Here is a 23796-nt window from a genome sequence, read left to right as displayed (position 1 = left end):
TCTCTCTCTCTCTCTCTCTCTCTTTCTCTCTCTCTCTCTCTCTCTCTCTCTTTCTCTCTCTCTCCCCCTCTCTCTCTCTCTTCCTCTCTCTCGCTCTCTCTCTCTGCAATAAAAAAAATGTTTGCTGAAATGATGTGTACGCAACTGCGTATCTGCATATCTGCGCCTAACAAAGGTATCATTATGCACGACTGAAATGTTACGTTTATAACCGTAGCAACAGACCTCAGATGAGCCCAGACGCTCCGCGGCTCTTGTTATGTAAAAATGGCATTTTGGATATTTCTCAACTACCAGAAAGAGTGAGGATACAAAATTTTTGCCACATGTTAAGCACAATATGGACCAACATAGTGCATCAGGATTTTTCTTTAAGTTTCATATTTACCGAGAAAAATTGAAAAAACTGCTTAAAAATCAAGTTGTGTTAGAATTGAAAATTTTAGCGAATAAAGAGGCATAACTAATAAAATACGGCACTTAATAACAATCTCTTACGACATTTTTTACAGCAATATGTTACCATTAAAACGAGTGTAAAATTAAATTAATCCGAGTTGTAATCACAGAGAAATATCTATTTATACATCGGCTACTATGTCAGAAATAAAAATGGAGAAATCAGCGTTTTTCTATTTTTCACAATGATTGACCGCCTGTGTGCAAAATGGGTGAACGTATGTGCAATATCTACTGTTAGTACTTACTGCGACATATCCATGACTAACTGACACCACTAAATTGGTAATATGTTCCATGCACCTTGAAAAATTGTGAGAAATTACGAGGTTACCACCGCACTTTCATGCAAAACGCGCGTACGATGTGTACTGCATGCCATTACTAATTAGCTATGTGTCAACAATTAAACACGCGCCTTAATGCAAGGTGTGTAACAAGGGAAACGGGGCTATTTTCGGTCGCGCGGCAATTTCAACTATCACTGGCAGATGGCAGCTGTAGGAGGGTTGATGCTGAATGATACTGGCTTAGTGAATATCATGAAAATTCTGGTTGTTTCATGTCTCTGTCGTCATCAGTGACGTCAGCTGCTGCTCACTACACGTGTACGCGGGCAATTAAAACGCTCTAAAAGTTCACATGTACCGTTATATGGAGAAATGAGCATATACAGAGGTGGCACATAGTGTTATAGCCATCGAATAAAGTCGAAAATGAAAAATTGGTAAAATTTTGCCTAAACCCTTGAGAGTATCCTAGCTTAACTGTGTTTTAAAATGTGTTAATCTGTCTGTTGCATCCAAAGCATTCAAGCTCCGTACAATGATCATGAAGCTAATAAAAATATAGCTACAATTAAAATTAAATGTATTCATCACAGAACCTGTGTTTGTTGTTGCCTGCAGAGAAAGAAATCTGACTACCTGAAGCAGTTGAGATCATGGATAAAGTTATGGAATTTCAGAAATGTTGTGATGTTGTCCAGCTTGAATGCTTTCTACAGGAACGATGCACAGTTATTAGGGTATTTATATATTTATAATGTCTTGTAAGAGTCATACTGACAAAAATTCTGATAAACAATAGATGTTCCTGAGGGGTTTTCATTCATGATTCTTTTGCCAAGGTTAAATTGTCTTGTCGTTATATAAAACTGACCAGTTGTTAAAACAGGGCTTGATTATCTGGGGATTGCCAACTAAATTTCTGACATATCATGAGGGTTTGGGAGAAAACATTTCTGAAAGACTTTACAATTACCTTTAGGACCCAGTGAGAACAACAGTGTAATATAGGTATATTAAATATTATATAATATATATTGCCTAAGTAAGGTAATCATGTCCCACCTTGGATATTGTTGCCGAGTTGGGCAAGTTAGATCAGTTTGGATGGCTTTATCATGCTTGCATGCCAAACTCAGCAACTTAAACACAATTTGTTGCCAAGCATTGTTTTTGGAATTTATTATCACAATAGTAACTGCCTGGAGCTGCCTGTCAGTCACACAAGGCCTGTTCATTTTACTCAGAAGTGTATTCTCCAATCTTACTGTGTAAGCATCCCCTATTAATACATGTTTAAAGGTGGACTCTGACAATATATGTTTCCGTCATCAGGCCCGTAGCCAGCTTTATATTGGGGGGAGTTCGTTTTTAAATGTTGGCAATTTGTGAGGGCGCGAAGCGACTGAGCGAGGGAGCATAGCGACCGAGCGGGGGAGGGTGTGGGAGGGGGGTATCCCCCCTCAGGCACGATGGAGATTTTGCAATTATTACACTAAAATGGAGCGATCTGGTGCATACCTGAGGTGAAATTCTTGCAAATTTTTTATTTTTTTTGCTCGGGGGGGGGGGTTGTGCAAACCCTCCGAACCCCTCCTGGCTACGGGCCTGCGTCATTATATCAGTCATAGGGCTCTTTAGTGCCAGCATTGAGGCTTTAATTTACCATAATCAGACTACTGCCTCGGCAGGTCACAGTACCGGTACATCTGCAACAAGCATAGTGAGAACCAATGTGAGCAGCAGTTGTCAGCCAACGGGTGGAAGCAGCTGGAGCTGAGGAAGGACTATGCGGACCACCCCAATGACACCTTCTACATGCCAGGAGGAGGGATCACGAAACTGTTCATGAACTTATGGTATTGAACACACACATGCACGCAAGCACGCACGCACGCTTGCAAGCATGCACTCATGAACGCAAACATGAACGCACGCACGCACGCACGCACGCACGCACGCACACACACTTTATTGTGGATGCAACAGTCCCTATAGGAATGTACCCCTTACTTTGCTGTATTTATTGAGATGCAGTCTGGTTGTTCACTAAACGTTTTGAGACCTTGCACGGTGTAAGCGCCCTTTTCTCTTACACTGATAGAATTTCATTTTTATTTGTATTTATATATTTAATTTTTCATTGTTTAGCAATGAAGGCGATGTCCCTCTGGTAGTGTTATTCGTCTTTTGCTCTGAGGGTGACAACACAGGGGACGCATTTGGTCTAGTGGACCAACTTAACCAATGGCTGCAGTTAGTAGACAAGGTGTGTCAGCACCATTGTTATAGTATCTAAAACTAACCCATTGCTGCTAGAATGCAGGATGACATCGATTATTCAATCTGTATACAATGATTATGTACAGTATAATTTTCGCGAATTTCACGAACGCGTCCCCGACCCCGAAAATAACAACACGCTGTTCTTCACTGATTCGGGAATTCACAAACCGCAAAATTGTCCGTCAAGTCTGAATTTGCGAAAATATCTGTACGCGAAAAATATGGCGTATACAGTATGTAGTCATATCTGTAAGAAGTCTATATATGCTTACTTGTCCTCGTTCTTAACTTCCAATGTTTCACCACTTTTTGTACAAATTGTTTCTTCAACTTCCAAGCATTTTCATGTAAACTTTTGTATCGATCAAGTCACGTTATTTAATCATTATATCAAATAAGTGTATATATTAATGTTTTCAGCCAAATCTATGGAGTATACCACCATCGTGGAGACTGCTATTTGGAAGACCCGTGCCACAGCTTTTCTGATTTTTGGATGGGTTATGCAGCGAAATTGAGAAAAACAACAAAGACATGCAAATATTTCTCATCTTATATTATAAGTATGCTGGAACAGACCGACTGGTATTTAGCTACACCTCGGCACTAACTTGACTGTTGGCGGCTATTGTCTTTATACATTCATAAAACAATCGTGCGTACATGTATGCTTTTCAATCTAATTCAGTGGTCACAATACTTCATATCTGCGATAATTGTCAATCATGTATAAAAAACATTATTTAATTACTGTTACTGTTCCTATTTATCTTTCGTGGTTAAAATATTGTCTAGCATAGTTCCTGTTTTATCATTCCTTGTGAGAAATTTCAGCAAGTAGGACTCAGATCTAACCTTTTGTCTAGAGATGATGCCTGAAAGACTGAGTATTTACACCTTGACCCTCTAACAAATCCTCAAAAAACGTTTAATTTCCTCATGGAATACATCTTCCATTAACTCTTCGATAGTTTTTGACCTAAATATTTTCTAATTTCACCAATTTTTGCCCCCCTCCCTCATTCAGTCTGATGATACAGTAATCAATTTACACCTCAAGGGCAGTTTCAAGAATGGCTGCCAACTACTTTGTTCCGACAAAGTCAAATTCATTTTTGGCGATTGATGCTTAATAATAATACACACGTCGCTTGCACATTCACTATTCAATAGCACCGCCTATAACATCTGTAAAGCTGCCTACTAAGCCACCTACATTGTAATTACACCAACTTAAATGTGTATGCAGAGAACCGTTACCCCACACCTACTAAGGGAAAGTAGAAATTTGTGACCAAATTATAGAACCCTGTAGTACAATGACTTCGGCATACCACGCCTCTGGGGATGCAGTACCATACCATCCCATTAAGCAAGCGCTGGCATAATACGAATCGGGTTTTGACAATGGTACGTGATATTACAAGTTCCAATCGCACACAATAAAGCACTGTCAAATACGACTACAAAATTGTCTACAATGATTGCTTAGAAACAGTGAACTTGCCGTAATATCTTCTGATATTGACTCACTTGCCACGTAAGGTTCTCGTTAGCTACCATGCCGACTATCACACCATAAAACCACTACAATATCCACATACCCTGTTTACATTGTGGCAGTCATACACATCACACAGAGGTTACACTTGAGACTACATAGAGAACAGTTGTCATTCGGTGAAACAATATTTGACGTGATTAGAAAAAGGCTGCACAGATCGCGTTGATTTACATCATAGGCAATTTCGACTAGGCTAACTACCTCACCTCCGTACTAAACACGTACGCTAGCCTCACCATATATCTGCCGCATTACTGTTAGTCACAAGAACCAAAAATTCATGAAACTAACCCTGCTAAACTGGCGCTCATAGGGTCTATGTCCACCAGGGTACTGCTGGAACGTACCCTGGTAACTATTTGATATGGTTAGGGTTAGGGTTAGGGAGTAGGCGACTTGTTATTGGAGTAGGCGAGGTACGGTCCGGCATATTAGATAGTACCAGGGTACGTTCCGGCATATTAGATAGTACCAGGGTACGTTCCGGCATATTAGATAGTACCAGGGTACGTTCCGGCAGTACCCTGGGGGACATAGACCCTCTCAGCTAAACTGGCAGGTGCCCACTGTAAACTAGGAATTAATTCTCTTTCGATTGATATTTGTAACACAACATGTATAAGTAAACCCTGAGTAGTGAAACCAATGGTGATGTCAATAAAGTGTTTCATGTCCGATTTCCATGCCACCTGAAAAATGTACTATTTACAGTTCACTTGATTTTAATAAAGAAATTAAAATTCTCGGAATGCTAATGTGTTGCACTATGTTCCTGTTCACAACCGTTGTTCAGAACTGTATATTCTGTTGCTTTTGATGATAATAATGTTCGATTGCTTTGATTCGCTTACAGACAACCGATTGTCCTTAAATACGTGGCGTTCAGGTTATACCGTTGTTTCATAATCCTCACACGAAATATATGACAACAAGCACTATTATAATTACATACAATACAGTACGATACAATATCATAAATAATGACAGTCTGCACTGTCTCCTTCACGTATATCAACAGAATTTTCCATGGAAATAAAAAAAGACTGGTGATATTTTTTCTGAGTAGATCGTAAAGACTGACCTATATTAGATAATGCAGATACATCTTTATCATCTACTCTTGATGCATACATACGCGAACACACGCACGTACGTACACACAAACATATATATATATATATATATATGCAAACACTTGAACAGGTACAAACAGGTATATCTAAAAGAAAATACATGTATGACTTTCTAACATCACATTTTTCTAAAGCTCAGCTATTAAGGAGATGCCTGCTACACAATAACGTACAACATTAGCACTGAAGATTCATATAGGTACATTCATCATACATGGGAATTGTTTTCTCAACATTTCATTCCATCAAACGGTTCCCTGTTACCAACAATCAACTAGATATCACATTAACAAGAACGTTGTCTGGGAAACATTATTCTCTGATATTCGCATGTAAAACTAAACTTTATTCAGCGACATGTGTATATATATATATAAAACGAAAATAAAATTTGGACAAGGAAAAATAGGTCACCACACAGCTTGATTACTATGTCCAGCTTGCGCAAGCATACTATAATCCTAGATGCACAAGATACATGTTGGTATAAAAACTGCACTAACACGATTGCGGATGGACTTATTACTATTAACATTCAATGCAAAGCCACAGAAAACATTTCAAATGGACAGAATAAGTTTGGACGCTTTTAACTCTGACATACCTTTTCGACACAAACGCAAGCTATTAAACTAGCAAATTATCTTCTGTTAAAAGACATGTGCTGTAATAAACCCAGTGTTCCATAAGTGTAACCCTCAAAATGGCACTAATAGTAGAGTACAAGAATTTGGTTGACAAGAAGGGATGCCACTGGGGCGATCAACGTTAAGCTAAGCCTGGGGGAACTTGACATGGGCCCGTCACCACATATCCGTGAACCACACCGGGAAACATGTCAGCAATGCTTATTTGATATTATCAGGGTTCGCTTACATATGCATATGTAAACGAATGCCATGACTACACTTGTAATACGGAATATGTAATATGTAATAATAAGGAAATCAGAAGGATAAGACAAAGCTCTTTGTCTTAGAAACGCGCACGTGTGCAGATCTAGCCCGCGACACGTAATTGGGCTGGTGGTCAAGGGGGTGTGACCACGACCCGCACCAGCAGCCAATGGGAGCGCGTGTCATTTGGACACGCGTGACCAGAGGTCGCTGGAGCGGGCGACCAATGACGGCGGACGACCAAGACAATAGTCACGGCGTCACTATTTAAACGGTAGCACAGGAAATAACCCTCTGTCTGCTCTTGCAATCTAGTTGACATACGTATCTAGTCTTACTGTTGCGGTTACTGCTACCAACGCTTGAGATGTAAGTTCTGTTTGTATAGCACGTACACATCTGTATATGTTCTGCTCATTACATGGGCACATATTATATGTCTTGTCATTCTTGAACAGTAAAGATGTTTGTACTTTAACCACGTACCTGCAGTGTTCAGTAACTGGTGTATGATGCGTACAGCGATATCTCTAACAATATACGTAGACCACTCATACGATCACGGATAACAAACGAGTAGAAGGAACTCATTATTACAATGGTGCCGTGACCACTGCGTATAGAGAATATCGTTGTCGCATGAATTATGTTGTATGTCTTGCGTATTCTATGTATTAACATGTGTTTTCTTTGTGAGATATTGTGAGTCACCGAAGCTGCATTGACGAGAGAGCACGATTCGAATTGACTGATATCACTATCACCATCCTACGTATAAATCTCAACTACGTGAATGTTGCCTTCAATAAACTAGTGTTGCTGCTGTAACTCAGGTCGTCAGGTGCCAGTTTGACAAAATAAAATAGCATGTGTACTCCGGGCTGTACCCTGCAAATCTCATATACATTATTACACGCAAACAATCATCTAGCATAGTCACTAACTACATTTGTTGCTGTTTCATTTGTTTTGTATGCATTGTTTTTTTCATTGGTTTTTCTTTTTTTTCTGAAGACGTTCATTCCATCTGCACAAAAAGCCGCTAGACTAGGCACAGGTGAAAACGTCTCCAACAATGGTACATAAGTAGGAGTACTGCACAGAACGTATCAGTTGGAATGTGTCAATCCAGAAGGAAACAGTGCTAGCAAACTTTCGTAAATACATGACAAAGAACATACAGCAATAGCTACAGGTGGAGAACCACCAGAAAACCTGAGTAAAAATGCAGAAAAGTTTTGGCTGCCATTTTCAATTTTCTACGAACCATTTTTCGAGTTTTAAAAATCGGTTAGAAAACACATCTGTACCGATACTGCACAGATAAGTAGTGCGTGAAGCACACAATCGGCACTCTAATCTCAACACACGTAGATAAGCCATATGCATGCATCGCCATGCAAAATCTACTCTGCTAGGACAAGCGATGCAGCAGGCGATATACCCCAAATATAGGACACCAAGACAATGGTCGCAGAATGCTGCCGTGCATTCATGCTCACAAGCAACGTAACGTACACATTCTAAGAACCTGCGAAAAATGTTTGTTCCATTTAGAAAAACAAAACAAAAAAGACGTCGGAGGGGAGGGGGGCGTGATGTCGTCATTCCATCTTCGCAGCCCACTTCGTGATTCCGAAAACAAAAAAGAGACATCACAGGGGAGGGGTGGGGCGCCACGTCATCACTGCATCTTCGCAGACCACTTCGTGATTCCGAAACAATGCAGGGCGGGGGCGCCACGTCGTCATTCCGTCTTCGCGGTCCACTTCATGTCGTCCTGCCGCGGTATGGAGCCGGTCAGCTTTGTGATGAGCGTCTCGGCGTGTCGCCAGAACCCGACGACCTCCATCGGGTAGTTGAGCCAGCCGGTGGTGATGCAGTAGTAGGTTTCGTGCGGCGAGACGTGGTGCAGGCGATGGTGCTTGCGCGGCAGCACGATGTGAGCCTTCTGCAGTGCCTGCGCGTACCAGGGGAGCCCAAAGTAGGTGTGCGACCACTTGTGAATCTGCAACATTATGCACATTGTGCTATATACTCTCAGCGCTTCCTTTGTGAAAGGGAAACACAGCCAGTTGGCACTCTATAGATAGACTATGAACCCATCTATGCACAGTGCCTGTGCGTACCAGGCCAACCCAAAGTAGGTGTGCGACCACTTGTGAATCTGCAACGTTACACACAGACGGTCTCATGTGCCATTGCCGATGTTACATACTCTCAGCGTCAGTGTGTTAGCCAGAGACCCGTCTACCCGTCTTTTGGACGGCCTATTCTTGGATGAGACGGATGAAATTTGATAGAGGCATGAGGGCGGCCCAATTTGATATATTATACACCTTGTATAACTGACAACAGTGCTTATAAGAATATAAAATCATATTATCAGATTCCTGTCTTTTTGGCATTTCAGGCCATATTTCCTCCATTTTAAGGTAAGGCCCTCCCCCCTAGGGCACTTCGCACCGACAGCATCCTCGCTTTGCTCAGATGGTGAGACTCCCTTGTCACCGCTGGTGATGAAATCTAGTTATTCAATTAGATATTTTGAATTATAATGAGATATTTTGAGGTTAATTAAGCACTTGTTTTATTTGCCGCGGTTTGAGGGTCACGTGCCTTGATCCGCTAGGGGCGTGGAAGTATTTCCTGCCTAAGAGAGACCATGCCATTCGCGTGATTTTTTTTCCTAGGTCAATCAAGAACATAGGGCTCTAGTGAGCGCTGCCATTGGTTGATACAAATCACGTGCCTCAAACTCCTGTTTTATGGTGCATTCACTGCATTGTGATCCTAACCCTAACCCTAACCCTAACCCAAACCCCCCCCCTAATTTTATTTGAAAAAAAATAAAAAAAAATATATAAAAAATTTAATTTTTAATTGTTTAAAATTAATTGTTGTTATTAAATTGTTGTAAATAAATCATGTAAATATTGCGTTAATTAGAAAAAATTGTTAAACGGATAAAGATAGAAAAATACAGAAAACAGGAAAATAATAAAAAAACGGATGGGATTCAATCCACCGACCTTTCAGCCTTGAATTTCGTGCTGTACTCGCTCGGCTATTGAGGGGGAATTGGAATTATGAATTTTGGATGTGCTATGAACATGACGACACTGTGATGTCATTGAGCGACGAAACAGGTTCAACCAATAGCAGCACTCACTAGAGCCCTATGTTCTTGATTGACCTAGGAAAAAAAATCACGCATGCCGTTCGCTAGAATTTGAGTTGTTATTGCGATAATTGTCTTGCGATAATTTAACGAAGCACAAGCGGGAACGGAGGTAAATATGAGAAAGATGATGTATAGAAAGTATAGCTCTATTGCTAGTTAGACCTGTGCTTAGATAAGGCCTGAAAACGGGTTGTAGAAGATGAAAAATCTCTGCTAGCTTCACGACAGCATTGCCGTGTTCTACCGATAGATGTTCATTGTTATGACCGAGTTGGTTTCTGTGCACTAAAAATGACGGACCTTTGCGAAAGATGAATGAGAAAAAACGATGTCGATTTACTCGATTAGACGAGGGTTCTGTTGCCTTAAGCCATTGTATACATTTTATAAGGACAAATCTACCTCTGTTCTCTTAGTCCCAATTCTATGAACATGAATAATAGTTTTTGTGCAATGTCATTTCTAGCCTTGTAGTTGTAAATATATGCTGTCTGCTGTATTTTCCTCAGCATAAATTGTCATGATACTCATTCCATATTTTTACGGGTTATGGTAGTGCGTTTGTGTCTAAGAATTAATTCATTTTGTATTGTTTGCATCTTTTTAGTTTTACGTGAAAGTGAAGGGATGTAATCGAGAAGAACATTGGAATAAACGAAAGATAAATAAAATATCTCCGATTTCACTCGCATCATTTATCGTAAGGCAGCCACACCCCGATTTTGTTTTCCTGGCTAACACCCTGCTCAGCGCTTCCTTTGTGAAAGGGAAACACAGCCAGTTGGCACTCTATAGATAGACTCTGAACCCATTTATGTACAGTGCCTGCGCGTACCATGCCAGCTCAAAGTTGGTGTGCGACCACTTGTGAATCTGCGACGTTACGCACAGACGGTATCCTGACGGTATCACGTGTCATTGCCGATGTTACATACTCTCCGCGCTTCCTTTGTGAAAAGGAAACGTACAGCAAGTTGGCACTCTATAGATAGACTATGAACCCATCTATGTACAGTGCCCGCGCGTACCAGGCCAGCCCTCTCTTCTTCCTCTCTCTCTCTCTCTCTCTCTCTCTCTCTCTCTCTCTCTCCCCCCCCCTTCTCTCTCTCTCTCTCTCTCTCTCTCTCTCTCTCTCTCTCTCTGCCTCCCCCTTCTCTCTCTCTCTCTCTCTCTCTCTCTCTCTCTCTCTCTCTCTCCTCCCCCTCTCTCTCTCTCTCTCTCTCTCTCTCTCTCTCTCTCCTCCCTGTCTCTCTCCTGCCAAGCCTGACAGCGAAAGCACTACTTTATTAAAAACTGTTTATGCTATATACCTGTTTGGGCCATCACTGAACTATGCTACCATCACAATATTGTAGATATTCTGTATAACGTGTAATGTAATGTACATTCTGGAAATAAAGGACATCATAAACAAGTGCGGGCCAATTTCGGCACAGTGATGGCTTTTCCTACCATGATGCTATACACCGACTATCACGAGCCTAGGTCGAGCCGTTTAGATTTGTGCTGCAATTCTGCATTTCCTCCCTATACCTTATGTTAAGGAGGGAATGTTCCCCCTTCTTTTACACCTCTTGACCTTTGACCTTTGACCCCCAGCTTCGACATCCCAACTCGTTCTCGGATTACCCCCCCACGTCCCGAATATCGTGACCGTATGTCGAGCGGTTAAGATTTGTGCCCAACTGTTGACGGACGAACGCACGGACGCACGGACGGCCGGACGGACGGAAAATCATGCGATTCTACAAGCTGCACCTGATTACGTCAGATGAACTAAAAAAGTCTGACAGCGTAAGCGCACAAGCAGAACTAGCATCATCGCTCTCTCACCTGGTTAGTTAATGTGACGAAGATGCTCAGCTGGTACACAAACATGTCCCACGAGTAGTCGGCCGCGATCTGCTCGGGAGCGTGGCTCGCAAACTTGTACGCCATGTAGCTGAGAAACGGAATCGTCGCCATGCAGTTGTCGCCATTTGCCTCGATGAGGTCGTGTCGCGTCAGCGCCGTCGGGTCGATGTGGTGCTCGCGGAAGGGACGAATGAATGCCTGTCGTCACACAGATGTTGTCTATTAGCAGCTGCACAATACAGGGATAATGTTGACGAACATTTCGAGATGAAATCGTTCCTGAAATGTTATGATCGAGAGAATTGTCCAGTGTCGATATATAGCTGAGCTGAAATGAAGAGTATAGCTGAATAAAAAGGACAAAATTTCCCATGAATTTTCTCATTGTAATCAAATACCGATTAGAAAGCAAAAAATACCATGGATAATTGTAAATTAACGCGAAATTACTGTTTATCAAGAAAATCAAGTTTTAACACTAGATCTAGGTTGTAACTATGACAAATGGTGCTGGCATTTATGCATATTACTAATCTCTGACTATAAGTGTAATAAAATCATCATGTTGGTAAAGACAAATAATTTACCTTGTGCATTGTATAAAAATCATGGAGATATTATCTTGGAATCATGGAGACAGTGTTTACTAGATACCCCTTTAAAATGTATGATTTAATATTTTAAAATGATAATAACACCATTTCAACTTTACATGAAAACTGCTGACATAATATATAAATAGTTTAACGATTGCCAACACGATATTATCATGTGTAACTCTAATTTTTTTCAAAATAGTACCAACTTTCAATCAATTCTGCACACTTAACGGAACATAAGTATACGATTGTTCACGGGGTGCATTTTACTTTTGTAACTTTTCCAATAATGGAGTTTCTCATGATTCTTTTTTATTATTTACATGCTGAACAGTGAACACTTACCGGACCAAATATTGGCATATCAACACGCCCCCATGTATCGGCTCCCCAGTGAACGACGCCACTGAGAAAATCTGCTAGAGTGATGCCACATCCTGCAAAGCAATGCAGTGCAAATGGTGACACATTCTTTAGGAGATGCTCAGTGTAACAATCACTTGAAAAGAAAGAGAACAGCAAACAATGGCTACTGATTGCCTACAAATGGCATGGAAGCCATTCTAACTGATTGAATTGAAGCGAGCCCGTACACGCGCACACTCACGCACATACATACGCATGCACGCACGCATGCACACACACGCATACACACCCTACACAAAAACATACAGACACCTTCACTTAGCTTGACCAAGGCAGCGTTCTGGCTTCTCTGCTCTTTAATGTACACACAAATGCCCAGCCAGTACACCCACCCCTACACCAGGAGTTTCCTATATGCAGATGACGTCTGCATTGCTTCACAGAAACAGTACTTTGAAGAAGTCGAACAGTCCCTCACTGACGCTCTCGCAAGCCTAACCACCTACTACACAGCAAACCATCTATGTGCCAATCCCGGGAAAAACACCAATAAGTGTCTTCCATCTAAAGAACAGGGTTGCAAATCGTCAATTGAAAGTCAAATGGTATGAGAAATGGCTGATACATACCCATAACCCCGTCTACATGGGTGTTACTTTAGACTGCTCTCTAATTGACAAGGATCACATTACTAATACAAAGGCCAAGGTGGGTGCCAGAAATCTGAAGAAACTGACCAATACTAAATAGGGAACAGACGCCGGGACAATCAGGACCACTGCCATCGTCCTGTGCTCCTCTGCGGCTGAGTATGAGTGCCCTGTCTGGAGTAGGTCGCCCCATGCTACAAAAATTGACCTGAACACGTGACAAGTCCTGAACACTGCCTGCAAAGCCATTTCTAGATGTTTGAGACCAAGCAGAGTAAATGACCTCTACCTGCTCTGTGACATTGCTCCTCCACACGTTAGGCGAATGGCTTCATTCCAAGTAGAGAAATTGAATCAAGAAAATAACCCTTGCCCCCCCTTTTTCCAACATGAACCAGCACAGAAGCGACTAAAGTCCAGGCACAGTTTCATACATGCAGTCCAACCCCTGGATGGCAATCCCCCAAAACTACAGGATCGCCCTATGATCAAAACATCTCCAGGCAAGCCAACATTAGCTTTTACTCAGTCCCCAGGAATCCCTCCCACCCAGAGCCAATGAGGCATGGCCTACCTGGCTATCCATAAATCGCCTCAAGACAAAGGTTGGTCGAGGCAGAGCATTCATGCATAAATGGGGATACATCGAAGATGGGCCAAGCGAAAGTAACTGCGGGGAGGACCAGACTATGGAACATCTCCTGGAATGCCCCCTATTACCAGAGCCCTGTAGACCTGGAGACCTTGAGGCTTTCAACCACTGTGCCAGGTCCTGTGTGCTGGAGTGGCTAGGTCAAGAGTAGTGTAGTGACTCGAGAAGAAGACTTTTCAATTCCAAACACTTTCCTGTATCAATTTTCAACAGAGCAGGGACTCAGCATCACGCTTTATGAAATACTAGCGGGAAACCCGGCGTTGCCCGGGGAAATCAGTGGCGTTACTCAGTTGGTGACCGCTTGGTTGAAAGGAAAATACCCAAAAAAATCTAACTATCTATCTATCCATGTATCGATCCATGCATCCATCCATCCATGCCATCCCATCGCATCCCATGACATCCCATGCCATGTCATCGCACCGCATCCCATCCCATGCCATGCCATGCCATGCCATCCCATCCCATCCCATCCTATCCCATCCCAAACAGTAAAAAATAATAATAAATGAAAAGATAAAAAACTTTTTTTTTTAAATAAAATTTTAAAAAAAAGAAAGAATAAATTCAATAAATTCATAAATTAAAAATAATACATACTAAAGAGGTAAGTAAAGGGGAAAAAGGGAAAAAGGGGCGAAAATGTTCCCCAGCTGGGACTCGAACCAGTAATTAGCAGTAACCAGTTTGGCGGGGGTTCGAGCCATTAAGCCATTGCTCCAATTATGTTATGCACAATGGATTGACACATACGTGATGCACGGCGTGTACGCACCTATTGATGAATAGAATTTTTATAAATGTTTAACTTTTTAACTTTTTTGAATTTTTGTTCGTCTAGGAACACTCCCCGGGTATAGGAAATCGGCCTCTGAAAATTGCATCCAGATCGCTTGGGCGGTTTTTGGCCGGCCATAGAGTACGATACATACATACATACATACATACATACATAGATACATACATACATACATACATACATACATACATACATACATACATACATACATACATACATACATATTGAATATCGTTTAACTGCGGTATTTTTCACAGAACAAAGGGCAGCAAATTCACTAGATCACCGCAACCAAGTCGTGTTTTCCCTAACTTTTAAGCTGTTAGCTTCACAAGATTGTATCTTGTATTAGTTTACATTGATATTGGATGACATTACATATAACTTAAACAATCCCTAAGTACAGTCTCCCCCCCCCTGTCGTGTGCACAGGAAGTCAGTGAGTCACTACTCTGACTTGCCGTCCTAACGAATTTTATTAGTTTGCAACCACGTATATGAACATGCAACACTTGCGCGTGAGAAATCTAGTAACTATTTTATGCTCTGTCGAAACTTGAAGAACGCTATATCTGGGAAATATATCTAGAATATTATTAGTGCAAATGATTCCCAGTACCAAGTTTGAATATAGACACGCAGGCCCATACCTCTCTGTGAAATGTTGAGTTTATATGACGCACGATAGAGTCAATAATGCAGCAAATATATTGCGCGCTGTAAGTGATTACAGATAATTAGAATTTCTAGATATACCTTATAAGACACCGTCTTAGCTATAGTCTGTGAATATTGAGTTTTATTGACGCAGCGGATTAGTCAACTATATTACAAAATATATGTGTTGAGTCAGGAATGTTTATGCTGTGTGGGTACAAATAATGAAGTTAGGACGAGAAGCCTAACGCATGTATGATAGCATTTAGCGGTTCGGTTTCGCGCTTCATCTCCACTTCACGCGCATGTATCGCATTGCCTTCTTCAAGCCCGCTCACGAAACAACGAATCAGTTTGCGCCCAATCAGAGGGGGGTGGGGGGAGCTGTAACGGCGCAATGCAGCGCAATCAGCGAGCCAGGCTTTGCCTGACGTCCATTTTCCAGTTATTCAAGTTGCCCTGATCGATAACAGAGGCTTGCGAAACGCCAGGGTTTAGCTCACGCGGTACAGGCGGTAGATATTGTATGTGAAAGCGGAGCGGTAACATACCGCCTTGTATCAATACGGGTAGACCACCAGATAATAGAATTAAGAGTCTGATTTCCATACTTCTATCTATTCTGTGGGTTAGACGAAAGCAGCTTGAGTTATACAGAAACGCAAGCCATGTTTATTTTGTCGCCTGCCACCTCCATAGGTGGCAGCACATCCAGTGCTGATACTCGGCACACAGTTACACACTCACACGCACACGCGCGACGCATACGCACACGCACAGGCACACACACTCGGGTCTTGGGAGACGCACACACAGGCACGACACACAAATCACGCACAGCGCGCACGACGCAAGCGCGCACACCACAGCACGCACGCACACACAGACCATCTTGCCAGACGCAGCACACACGCCACGGCACCTCCGCACACACAGTGACACACTCACACGCACACACGCACCAGATGGGGTCCGCCCCATACGCACAACGCCACAACACACGCGCACACACAAGACACAGCACAACACGCAGGCGCTCACACCGCACGCAAGCAGCGCACCGCACACGCTCACAGGCACACGCACACGCAGTGACGCAACTCGACGCACAAGCGCACAGCAGTGACACTCGGACGCAACACGCACACGCAACACGGCACACGTAACACGCAGCACAAAGCACATCGACACGGCAGCACCGCACTCCCAATGCACACTGCACAACGTACACGTAACACAGTACACACTCACACGCCACACGCACACGCACACAACACGCACACACAGGTGCACACAGGCCACCGGCCACTCGCACTAGCACAGTGATCACACTGACACGCAGCACGCACACGCAACACGGCACAACACGCACACGCACACACACAAGGACAGCACAAACACGCATGGCACGCACGCACAACCAGTTATAAAATAGTAGTTGCTTGTTGACGAAATCATCAGAAACAAATAGTGGACGAATTTCCATGCACACGACCCCGGCACACAGACGCACCTGGACATCGGCACACGCACTCGCCACACACAGTGACCACACGTACTACGCACACACGCACGGGCATACGCACGACACCAAGGACACAAAACCGCACGCGCGCACGACGAGGCACGCGCGCGGCCGACGGCGGACGCACAGACGAACACGCACACGCAGTGACACCACTCGGACGCACACGCAACACGCAGTCACGCATCATGGCAACACACAAACCACGCACGCACACGCACGATGCGGCAACACGCACAACGGCACACGGCACTGACGCACACGTACACACAGTGACACACTCAGACCCATACGCACACAAACGGACACCAAACCACGGTCTCACAACGCCGGGCACTCGCGCCATACAGTGGCCACACTGACACGCACACCGACAAAGGACACCACAAACACGCACCGCGCGCACACGCACGCAACGCACTGCACAGCACAACAGGCCACGCACGAAGCCACCACGCGCACTCCACACAGTCAGTGACACACTTCACACGGGCGCAACGCACACGCACGGCACGTAGCACAACACACGGCAGTTTATAAAATAGATCAGTTACCTGGGCGAAATGATCGAACAAATAGTGGAGCAATTTTGACAGGACTCGCCCGGCCATATCTCTCAATTCTATTTCAGGCAAAGCTCCACTTTGGAACCATTCGATACGATGATGGATGCATGTGTCGAGCAAATTTTTGACGGACTCCAGTTTAGCGTACCATTTACATTTACTCATTATTACTCATTTACATTTAAGCTGCAGTTCAAGGCCCCTTATTACTTAATCACATGCCCTCTCTGGACTCATTTAATTCCATTTTGGCAGCTCCAAAAATATCTTTGTTTATGCTGTGCAGATATATATGATTTGTGACAACCTACTACTTCACAAGTTTTGGCATACATGGCAAGGAAATAATATGCTTTTTCGTTTTGAAAATGGGGTATTTGGCGTGTGTAAGCTGACAGAGACAGGCTGTTTGGTTTTCACCGGCACAGCTGGTTTTGGTTAGGTAAGAAAGTTTCGGATGTGGGAAAGTTCCCCGTATGTCGCAGCCTAACCTATAACCCACCGCCCGGGTTTGACTGCCGTCCCCCACATCCGCGTCTCGTTCCTCCTGTGTTCCGCCCGGTTGGCTCATCATATGACGCAACGCTATGGCCTGTAGAACGTGTCAGAAGAGTCTAGGCACAGTATGCGTCCGATAGATGGCGGCCATTCGACGACAAAATCTTCGTTAGGGTTAGGTGACTGTTGTACTTTTAGGGATAGGGTGACTGTTTGTACTTGTGTGTGGCTGGCAGCGGCATGCGTAGTGTAGGACGTTTACAGCATTAGTGCTACGACAAAAAGACGCACGACGCAGCGCACGCTGACGCTACGAGACAACCCACCTTCCGACAGCGCGTTGTGATATGATGGCATGATCAGAACAAATACTGGAGAATTTTGATCAGAGCTGCAAAACCCAAAATCCCTCGCTTCCTCCTTCCTGCGCCCCCTCCTACAACATGGCCGCTCGCACATCACCCCGCCCCGCCCCAGGGGGTCACGACCCTTCCCCCCAAATTCCCGTCCTCCCAAAACCCTAAATGCCCCCCAAATATGGCCACCCTCCTAGAAATGAGGCCCCCCCTTCAGGGGACAATGGCAACCTCCGAAATTCGTGCCCAACAGGAGGTCACACCCCCTCCCAAATCGCCCCCACCCCACTTTTCCCCTCCCGCTAAACCCTTAAATGGTTCCACCCTCCAAAAAATAAGGGGGCAATCCGCGCCACAATTCCCCCAACGCGCCAAACTTTCCCCCATAGAGGCAAGTGCCACCGCCCGCCAATCCCCAAGTCTCCCCCAGAAATGCCGCGCCCAAATGGCCGGCGCATACTCCCCCGCTCCCGCACGAAATCTGCACCCCCCCCCCCCAAAAAAGCCCCCTTCCCCTAATTGAACACTGTTTGCTGGAGCGCATGCATGCCGTGCGCCGGGCCTATGGGATTTGGCGCACGATGCACAGCTGCCATCCCCCGAATACTAATCGTAGCACGTTCCCGCGGTGCGTGCGCCTCGCCGCGAACTGCGCGCGAACCATCCGCGCTCACATTACGCGTCAGGATCAAGTGCTTCCCTTGCGCTATCGCCTCTCTAGTATCCGGTCTCTCCCTCTGGACGGACTTTTGCGGCGTCCGAGCCCGGCGCCCGGTTGCAACGCGAATACGCCGCCCCTTTTTTGTCCACATTAGAGAAGATATGTGAGACAGGGGTCTGTAAAACGCACTATCGCGAGAAACTGGGCGCAATCCAACGCGACATTTTCGGCGATGGACGGGCAGAGGCATCTTCAGCAAACGCGCCCCTAAACTTTTTTGGGGCTGGCCGCCTCATGGCTAAGACCAGTGACTCCTACAGAGAAGATCTCAGAAATGCATGTCAATCACGATGACGGGACGCGTCGCGTCGTTGAGCCGCTAACGCGATGACGGGCGCCTAGTGGCCGGATGTATATCGCGTTGTGTATATCAACATAGCTTTTTACGAAAAGTGTCGTACGGCGCTGCACGTCGGGGTGGCGCGGGCCTCTACATGCTATCTGCAGATGCCATGGCGCCGTTATCGGGCGCCCTGGCTTGCGGCCTAATGTTTTTCACAACCTCTCTGACCGCCTGCGGCTGCCCGTGGCAACGGCAGCGTCGTCGGCTGGTCGTGGCCGCCGGCGAATGTTTTTTTCCCAAACGGAAGGATTTAGGCGCCTTCTGATTGGCTGGAATTTGGCAAAGATGGTCAGCCTCCATGACTTGTAGCAAAATCCCCAATTATCCTACCAAAAATTTCTGTATAGTGAGGTTAAAGTAAAGTTTTTAGTATGTTTTTCTTTAAAAACAATTAACATGAGTTTGCAGTGAATTAACCCAAATATCATCCGTTTTCTTCACTGATTTGCCTTTGGCTGAAGAAAACCTTCAAACAGCAAGAGAACAAACACCGTTTGTAAATGTTGGTTTTTGGATTTATGGACGCTAGTCTAGGATGTATAAGTTTCTGATGTATTTTCACATGAAAGACACATATTTTACTCATTATATATAGACATAGTAATATTACTATAATTGCCAATTCTTTGTGCAAATCTGTATTTTCATCTTAATCTTAGTTATGCGAGGGTCACCGTCGTAACTCTAGGCTATAAAGAATTAGCTTTTTTTTAATGAGTTATATGCTGCCCGAATTTCTGTTTATTGTTCGTGCCGTGCGTCTGATTAGTTTCAGCGTTTCAGCTTGACTGCAGGGGTTAAACACTAGGCTGCTTACTACTACGACTAAACTAAGCGTAACTAGTTTAATACTACTACTGACGTCAAACGGAGCTTACGAGTACGTATTAGTGGCTTCTAGAACCTGTCGTAGGCCCTAGTCACTATAAGTAACGCTCGTTAGCTGTACAGTAGTCTGTCGTAGCCCTTCGCTCATTCCATCGATCCTGGTCGACGAAGCACTACGAGTGCGTGTACTACGACGGTAATGCAATATTACGAGAGCCCAGACCCTCTCATAACTTTACATTGAGATGAAAATAACAGCATTGCAGAAAAGAGATTGCAATATAGTGATATTATATGTTATAATTAATGAGGAAAAGATTATGTTTCATCGAAATACATCAGAAAGTACGTAGCTTATATCTAGCGGTCATTACAATACAATTTACAAATAGTTGCGTTCGGATTTGCGTTCCGCCCAACCACCTGGGTTAACCTAGTAAGCGAAATCGAATGCCCACCACAATTCTCGGGTTAGGGAAGATAAACGAACGGGTTTTGGTTAATCCCCAGTAATTATCATGGATGCCAGTGACAAGAAAAAAGAATATGCAATTGCAATCTTATTATTAATGGAAACTAAGAATTGAGGCGGATGAAGGATAGAGAGATAGACTTCTATAATAGAATTTATTTATTTCTCTCCCTTTTTTACTTCTATCTGAAATTAAATCTGTAGGCAAATGATGAAAAGTGCAAATATAAAATGAATCTGAAATCTAGCATGTCCAGTAAATAAAGATCATCCTATGCACTCACGCCGTCCTTGAGCAAACACACGCGAGTCATCACACTGCTACAATTCATGCAGCACTGATCCCGCAATGATATCGTCGGCCATGCAGTGGTGCATGGTTTGCAATTGGATTGTGGGATACATTCCCCCCCCCGCCCAATGTGGCACCTCGCGAGCCGCTCACATTCATTTCAATTTTTTTCATTCTCACGCCGGGTTTTTTTTTGACGCGCGGGTAACGAAAAAATACCACGTGCAACTGCCGCAAACTCGAACGTTATTTGGGGCTGGGCCCGAGTAGACGACAGGTTAACTTGGGGAACAATCGAACGCACTAAAATGGGCGTTTTGTTCCGTTGTCAATGGCAAAGCAATCGAATAGCAACCAATCACAAGGCGGGCTATAGTTCTTTGCTCCTGTTATACCACGTTTGCGAAAAACAAATTCGCTGGCCTGCGTATACTGGCGAGCACGTGGTTGGCGTGGCCGTGCCAGTTTGACACGTAGCTAATCTGTAGATACAGCGGCAAAGCAGCCGCAGCAACAAATACTCGCCCGCTGCCGGCAGGCGCCAACAAGCAAGCAGGGCAGCAGGCAATGCCCGCCGTGCGCGAGCCGGTGTAGGTGTGACGAAAAACTGGCGAGTGTTACGCTTCCCGCTATAACGGATTCGCGCCCAGCCTCGTGCTTCGGCGCGGCGAAATTCGTATGCGGGCAGCGCGAAATGCTACATACAAACACACGCGGTCGCGGTGCGGCCCAGTCCGCTGGCGGAAGTGGCGCGGCTTAACCGCTCTCGGCGGTTCGGGAACAACTGCATCCTTTTGCGCAACGCCCATCTCGTACTCCGTTCTCTCTGGTTGACACAAGAACAGATAATTAATGATAAGTACAACAATACGCGTACCATAATTCCGTACGCGGCTTGATATATACCCCGATGCCATTTTCGATTAGTTGATGCTTCAAATGCTTAACAAGCAGGGTATCGTCAGGGAGCAAATGTATATCCCCGTGGAAAATTCAGGCTACAAGCAACAGCTAGGTCTACATGTGTCGGAGGGAGCCATATGGAAACCATGAAACTATATTTTGGCAACATTGAACTTGGCACCGGGCTATTTTAGGGGGTGTTTAGAAACAACCCCATTTTTCACATGAAAACGGAAGGCTCTGATATATAAATGGCTAAACTTTTTTTATTTTCATAAAATTCGGCTCAAACTTTCAAGCGATTCTCACCTCAGGGAGTTGGGACATGGATAGCCCATAATATTCCCCTAAAACAACACGTGACATATCTGGAGCACGAAAATCGAGGCTTCCAGATATATAAATGGCCTATAACTTTTTTTATTTTTCATAAAATTCGGCCAAATCCTTTCAGAGATTACTAACTCTCAGCGAGTCGGACATGGCTGATAATAATATTCGCGCTAAAACGATCACGTGACATATCTGGCAGCGAAAATCGAGGCTCAGACATTATAAGCGCCATTTTGACTTAACAGTTCAAGCAGATGTGCTTTTGTTGAAAATATGGATTCTATGGCAGAAGATGATAAAACCCGCGGTTTTGCTTAGTATTGCCAAGTACAAGGCGAGGAAGAGCTTGTAGAGAATTCCTTTAATTTGTCATTGCATTAGAGGCCCTAGCGACAGGGCTGCGACTGGTTTTTCTCCGGGTATATTTCAAATAATGCTTAATAACGGATCAACGTTTATTCTCTTTGGCGGGAAGTCTTGCTAAAGATTGTCATGTAATAACTCATCACAAGCACATTGCTATCGCACGCCGCTCAACCGAAGTACACTAAACGCCACGCTAATATCGTATGCAGCTCAAAACGCTTGTAATGCGTGCGCGCGTTGTGTGCGTGCGTGCGTGGTGTGCGGGAGTGTGTTGCAACGCGCGTCTGTACGTGATGTGTGTGTGTGTGTGCGTGGCGTGCGTTCACGATAACTAAGTATGGGCCTCGGCGAGCAGCGGGTCTATATAGTTTGTGGTGTACGGAGTGCGGCTGTGGGATTTAACAAACGGGCAACCCATTAGCCTTTAATTAGTTTTTCGCACTTGCGGTTTTAAGTTTTGCCTTTAAATTAAACAACGAATAGAAGTTTACAAAGTGCTAGCAACGTTTTGATCAAAGGAATTAGGAGTTTGCCATTTCCCACCGGGGTTACGCAAACAGGGAAGTGCAAACATGTAAGCCGGTTTCGGTACCAGTTATGCGATCTCTTTCTCCCCCGGTTTTGGGCGGCAAGGTAAAGTAATCAAGGCTCAGCGCGGTGCTGTTGGGGTGCAGAGTCAGGCGGGGCCCTGGGTGGCGACCGGGCCACAGGCTACGTGTGCCACTCGTGCGTGTGCAATGGTACGTGTGGCGTTGTCATGCGTCGCGTGTGCGTGTGCTATGTGTGGTGTGCGTGTGTATGTTGTGCGTGTGCATGCGTGTGTGTGCGTGTGCGTGTGTATGTGTGCGTGTGCGTGTTGTATGTGTGCGGTGTGTGCGTGTGCATGCCGTGCCGTGCTTGCGTGGTGCCCTTATGATTAAAGCTAGCAGGGCGCCGCGTAATCAGAACACGCGTATAGCAATAACATTATAACAGGAGTTATCATAATTGGACTATTAATAACGTGAGATGAATTGTATCCAATCTGTGCACCAAAGTGGTAGTATCTGAGGAAACGAAACGGACCTCTGTGCACGAGAGTAGCGAGGGAGCACAATCTTAAAACACATTCGTGTCGACACGTATGCCAGAAAGGCAAATGTCAATCTGTGTCGCTCTGCCCATGAAGAAACGCAAGCTTCTAACGCTGGAAGACACTCTAAGA

At 44.4% G+C, this 23796-nt stretch overlaps 2 protein-coding genes across 9 annotated transcripts in view; one reads left to right on the top strand and one right to left on the bottom strand.

Annotated features, from left to right (window-relative positions):
• Window positions 1-3783, top strand: part of LOC106820813 (proteasome assembly chaperone 2-like) — a 24841-nt gene extending 21058 nt beyond the window's left edge. For 7 of the 8 annotated variants that reach the window (XM_014825798.1, XM_014825952.1, XM_014825643.1 and 4 more), the window contains 3 exons: window positions 1368-1486; window positions 2438-2605; window positions 3453-3783. In XM_014825798.1, coding sequence (XP_014681284.1) covers window positions 1368-1486; window positions 2438-2605; window positions 3453-3642 — 477 coding nt within the window. In that variant the 3' untranslated portion in view covers window positions 3643-3783. Of the gene's footprint in view, window positions 1-1367; window positions 1487-2437; window positions 2606-2897; window positions 3016-3452 lie in introns of all 8 variants that reach the window. The other variant, XM_014825497.1, reaches the window with a different exon arrangement.
• A 1517-nt stretch (window positions 3784-5300) lies between these two features.
• LOC106818493 (transmembrane protein 189-like) overlaps window positions 5301-23796 on the bottom strand; it is a 31617-nt gene continuing 13121 nt past the window's right edge. The window contains exons 3-5 of the mRNA XM_014823507.1: window positions 12608-12699; window positions 11643-11861; window positions 5301-8633 (exon numbers count right to left, since the gene is read on the bottom strand). Of these exons, the coding sequence (XP_014678993.1) occupies window positions 8373-8633; window positions 11643-11861; window positions 12608-12699 (572 nt within the window). The 3' untranslated portion in view covers window positions 5301-8372. The remainder of the gene's footprint in view (window positions 8634-11642; window positions 11862-12607; window positions 12700-23796) is intronic.

The sequence above is a fragment of the Priapulus caudatus genome, unplaced genomic scaffold, assembly GCF_000485595.1.
Source record: "Priapulus caudatus unplaced genomic scaffold, Priapulus_caudatus-5.0.1 Scaffold0, whole genome shotgun sequence".
Taxonomy (NCBI): Eukaryota; Metazoa; Priapulida; class Priapulimorpha; order Priapulimorphida; family Priapulidae; genus Priapulus; species Priapulus caudatus.
This window is presented reverse-complemented; position numbering and strand designations above follow the sequence as displayed.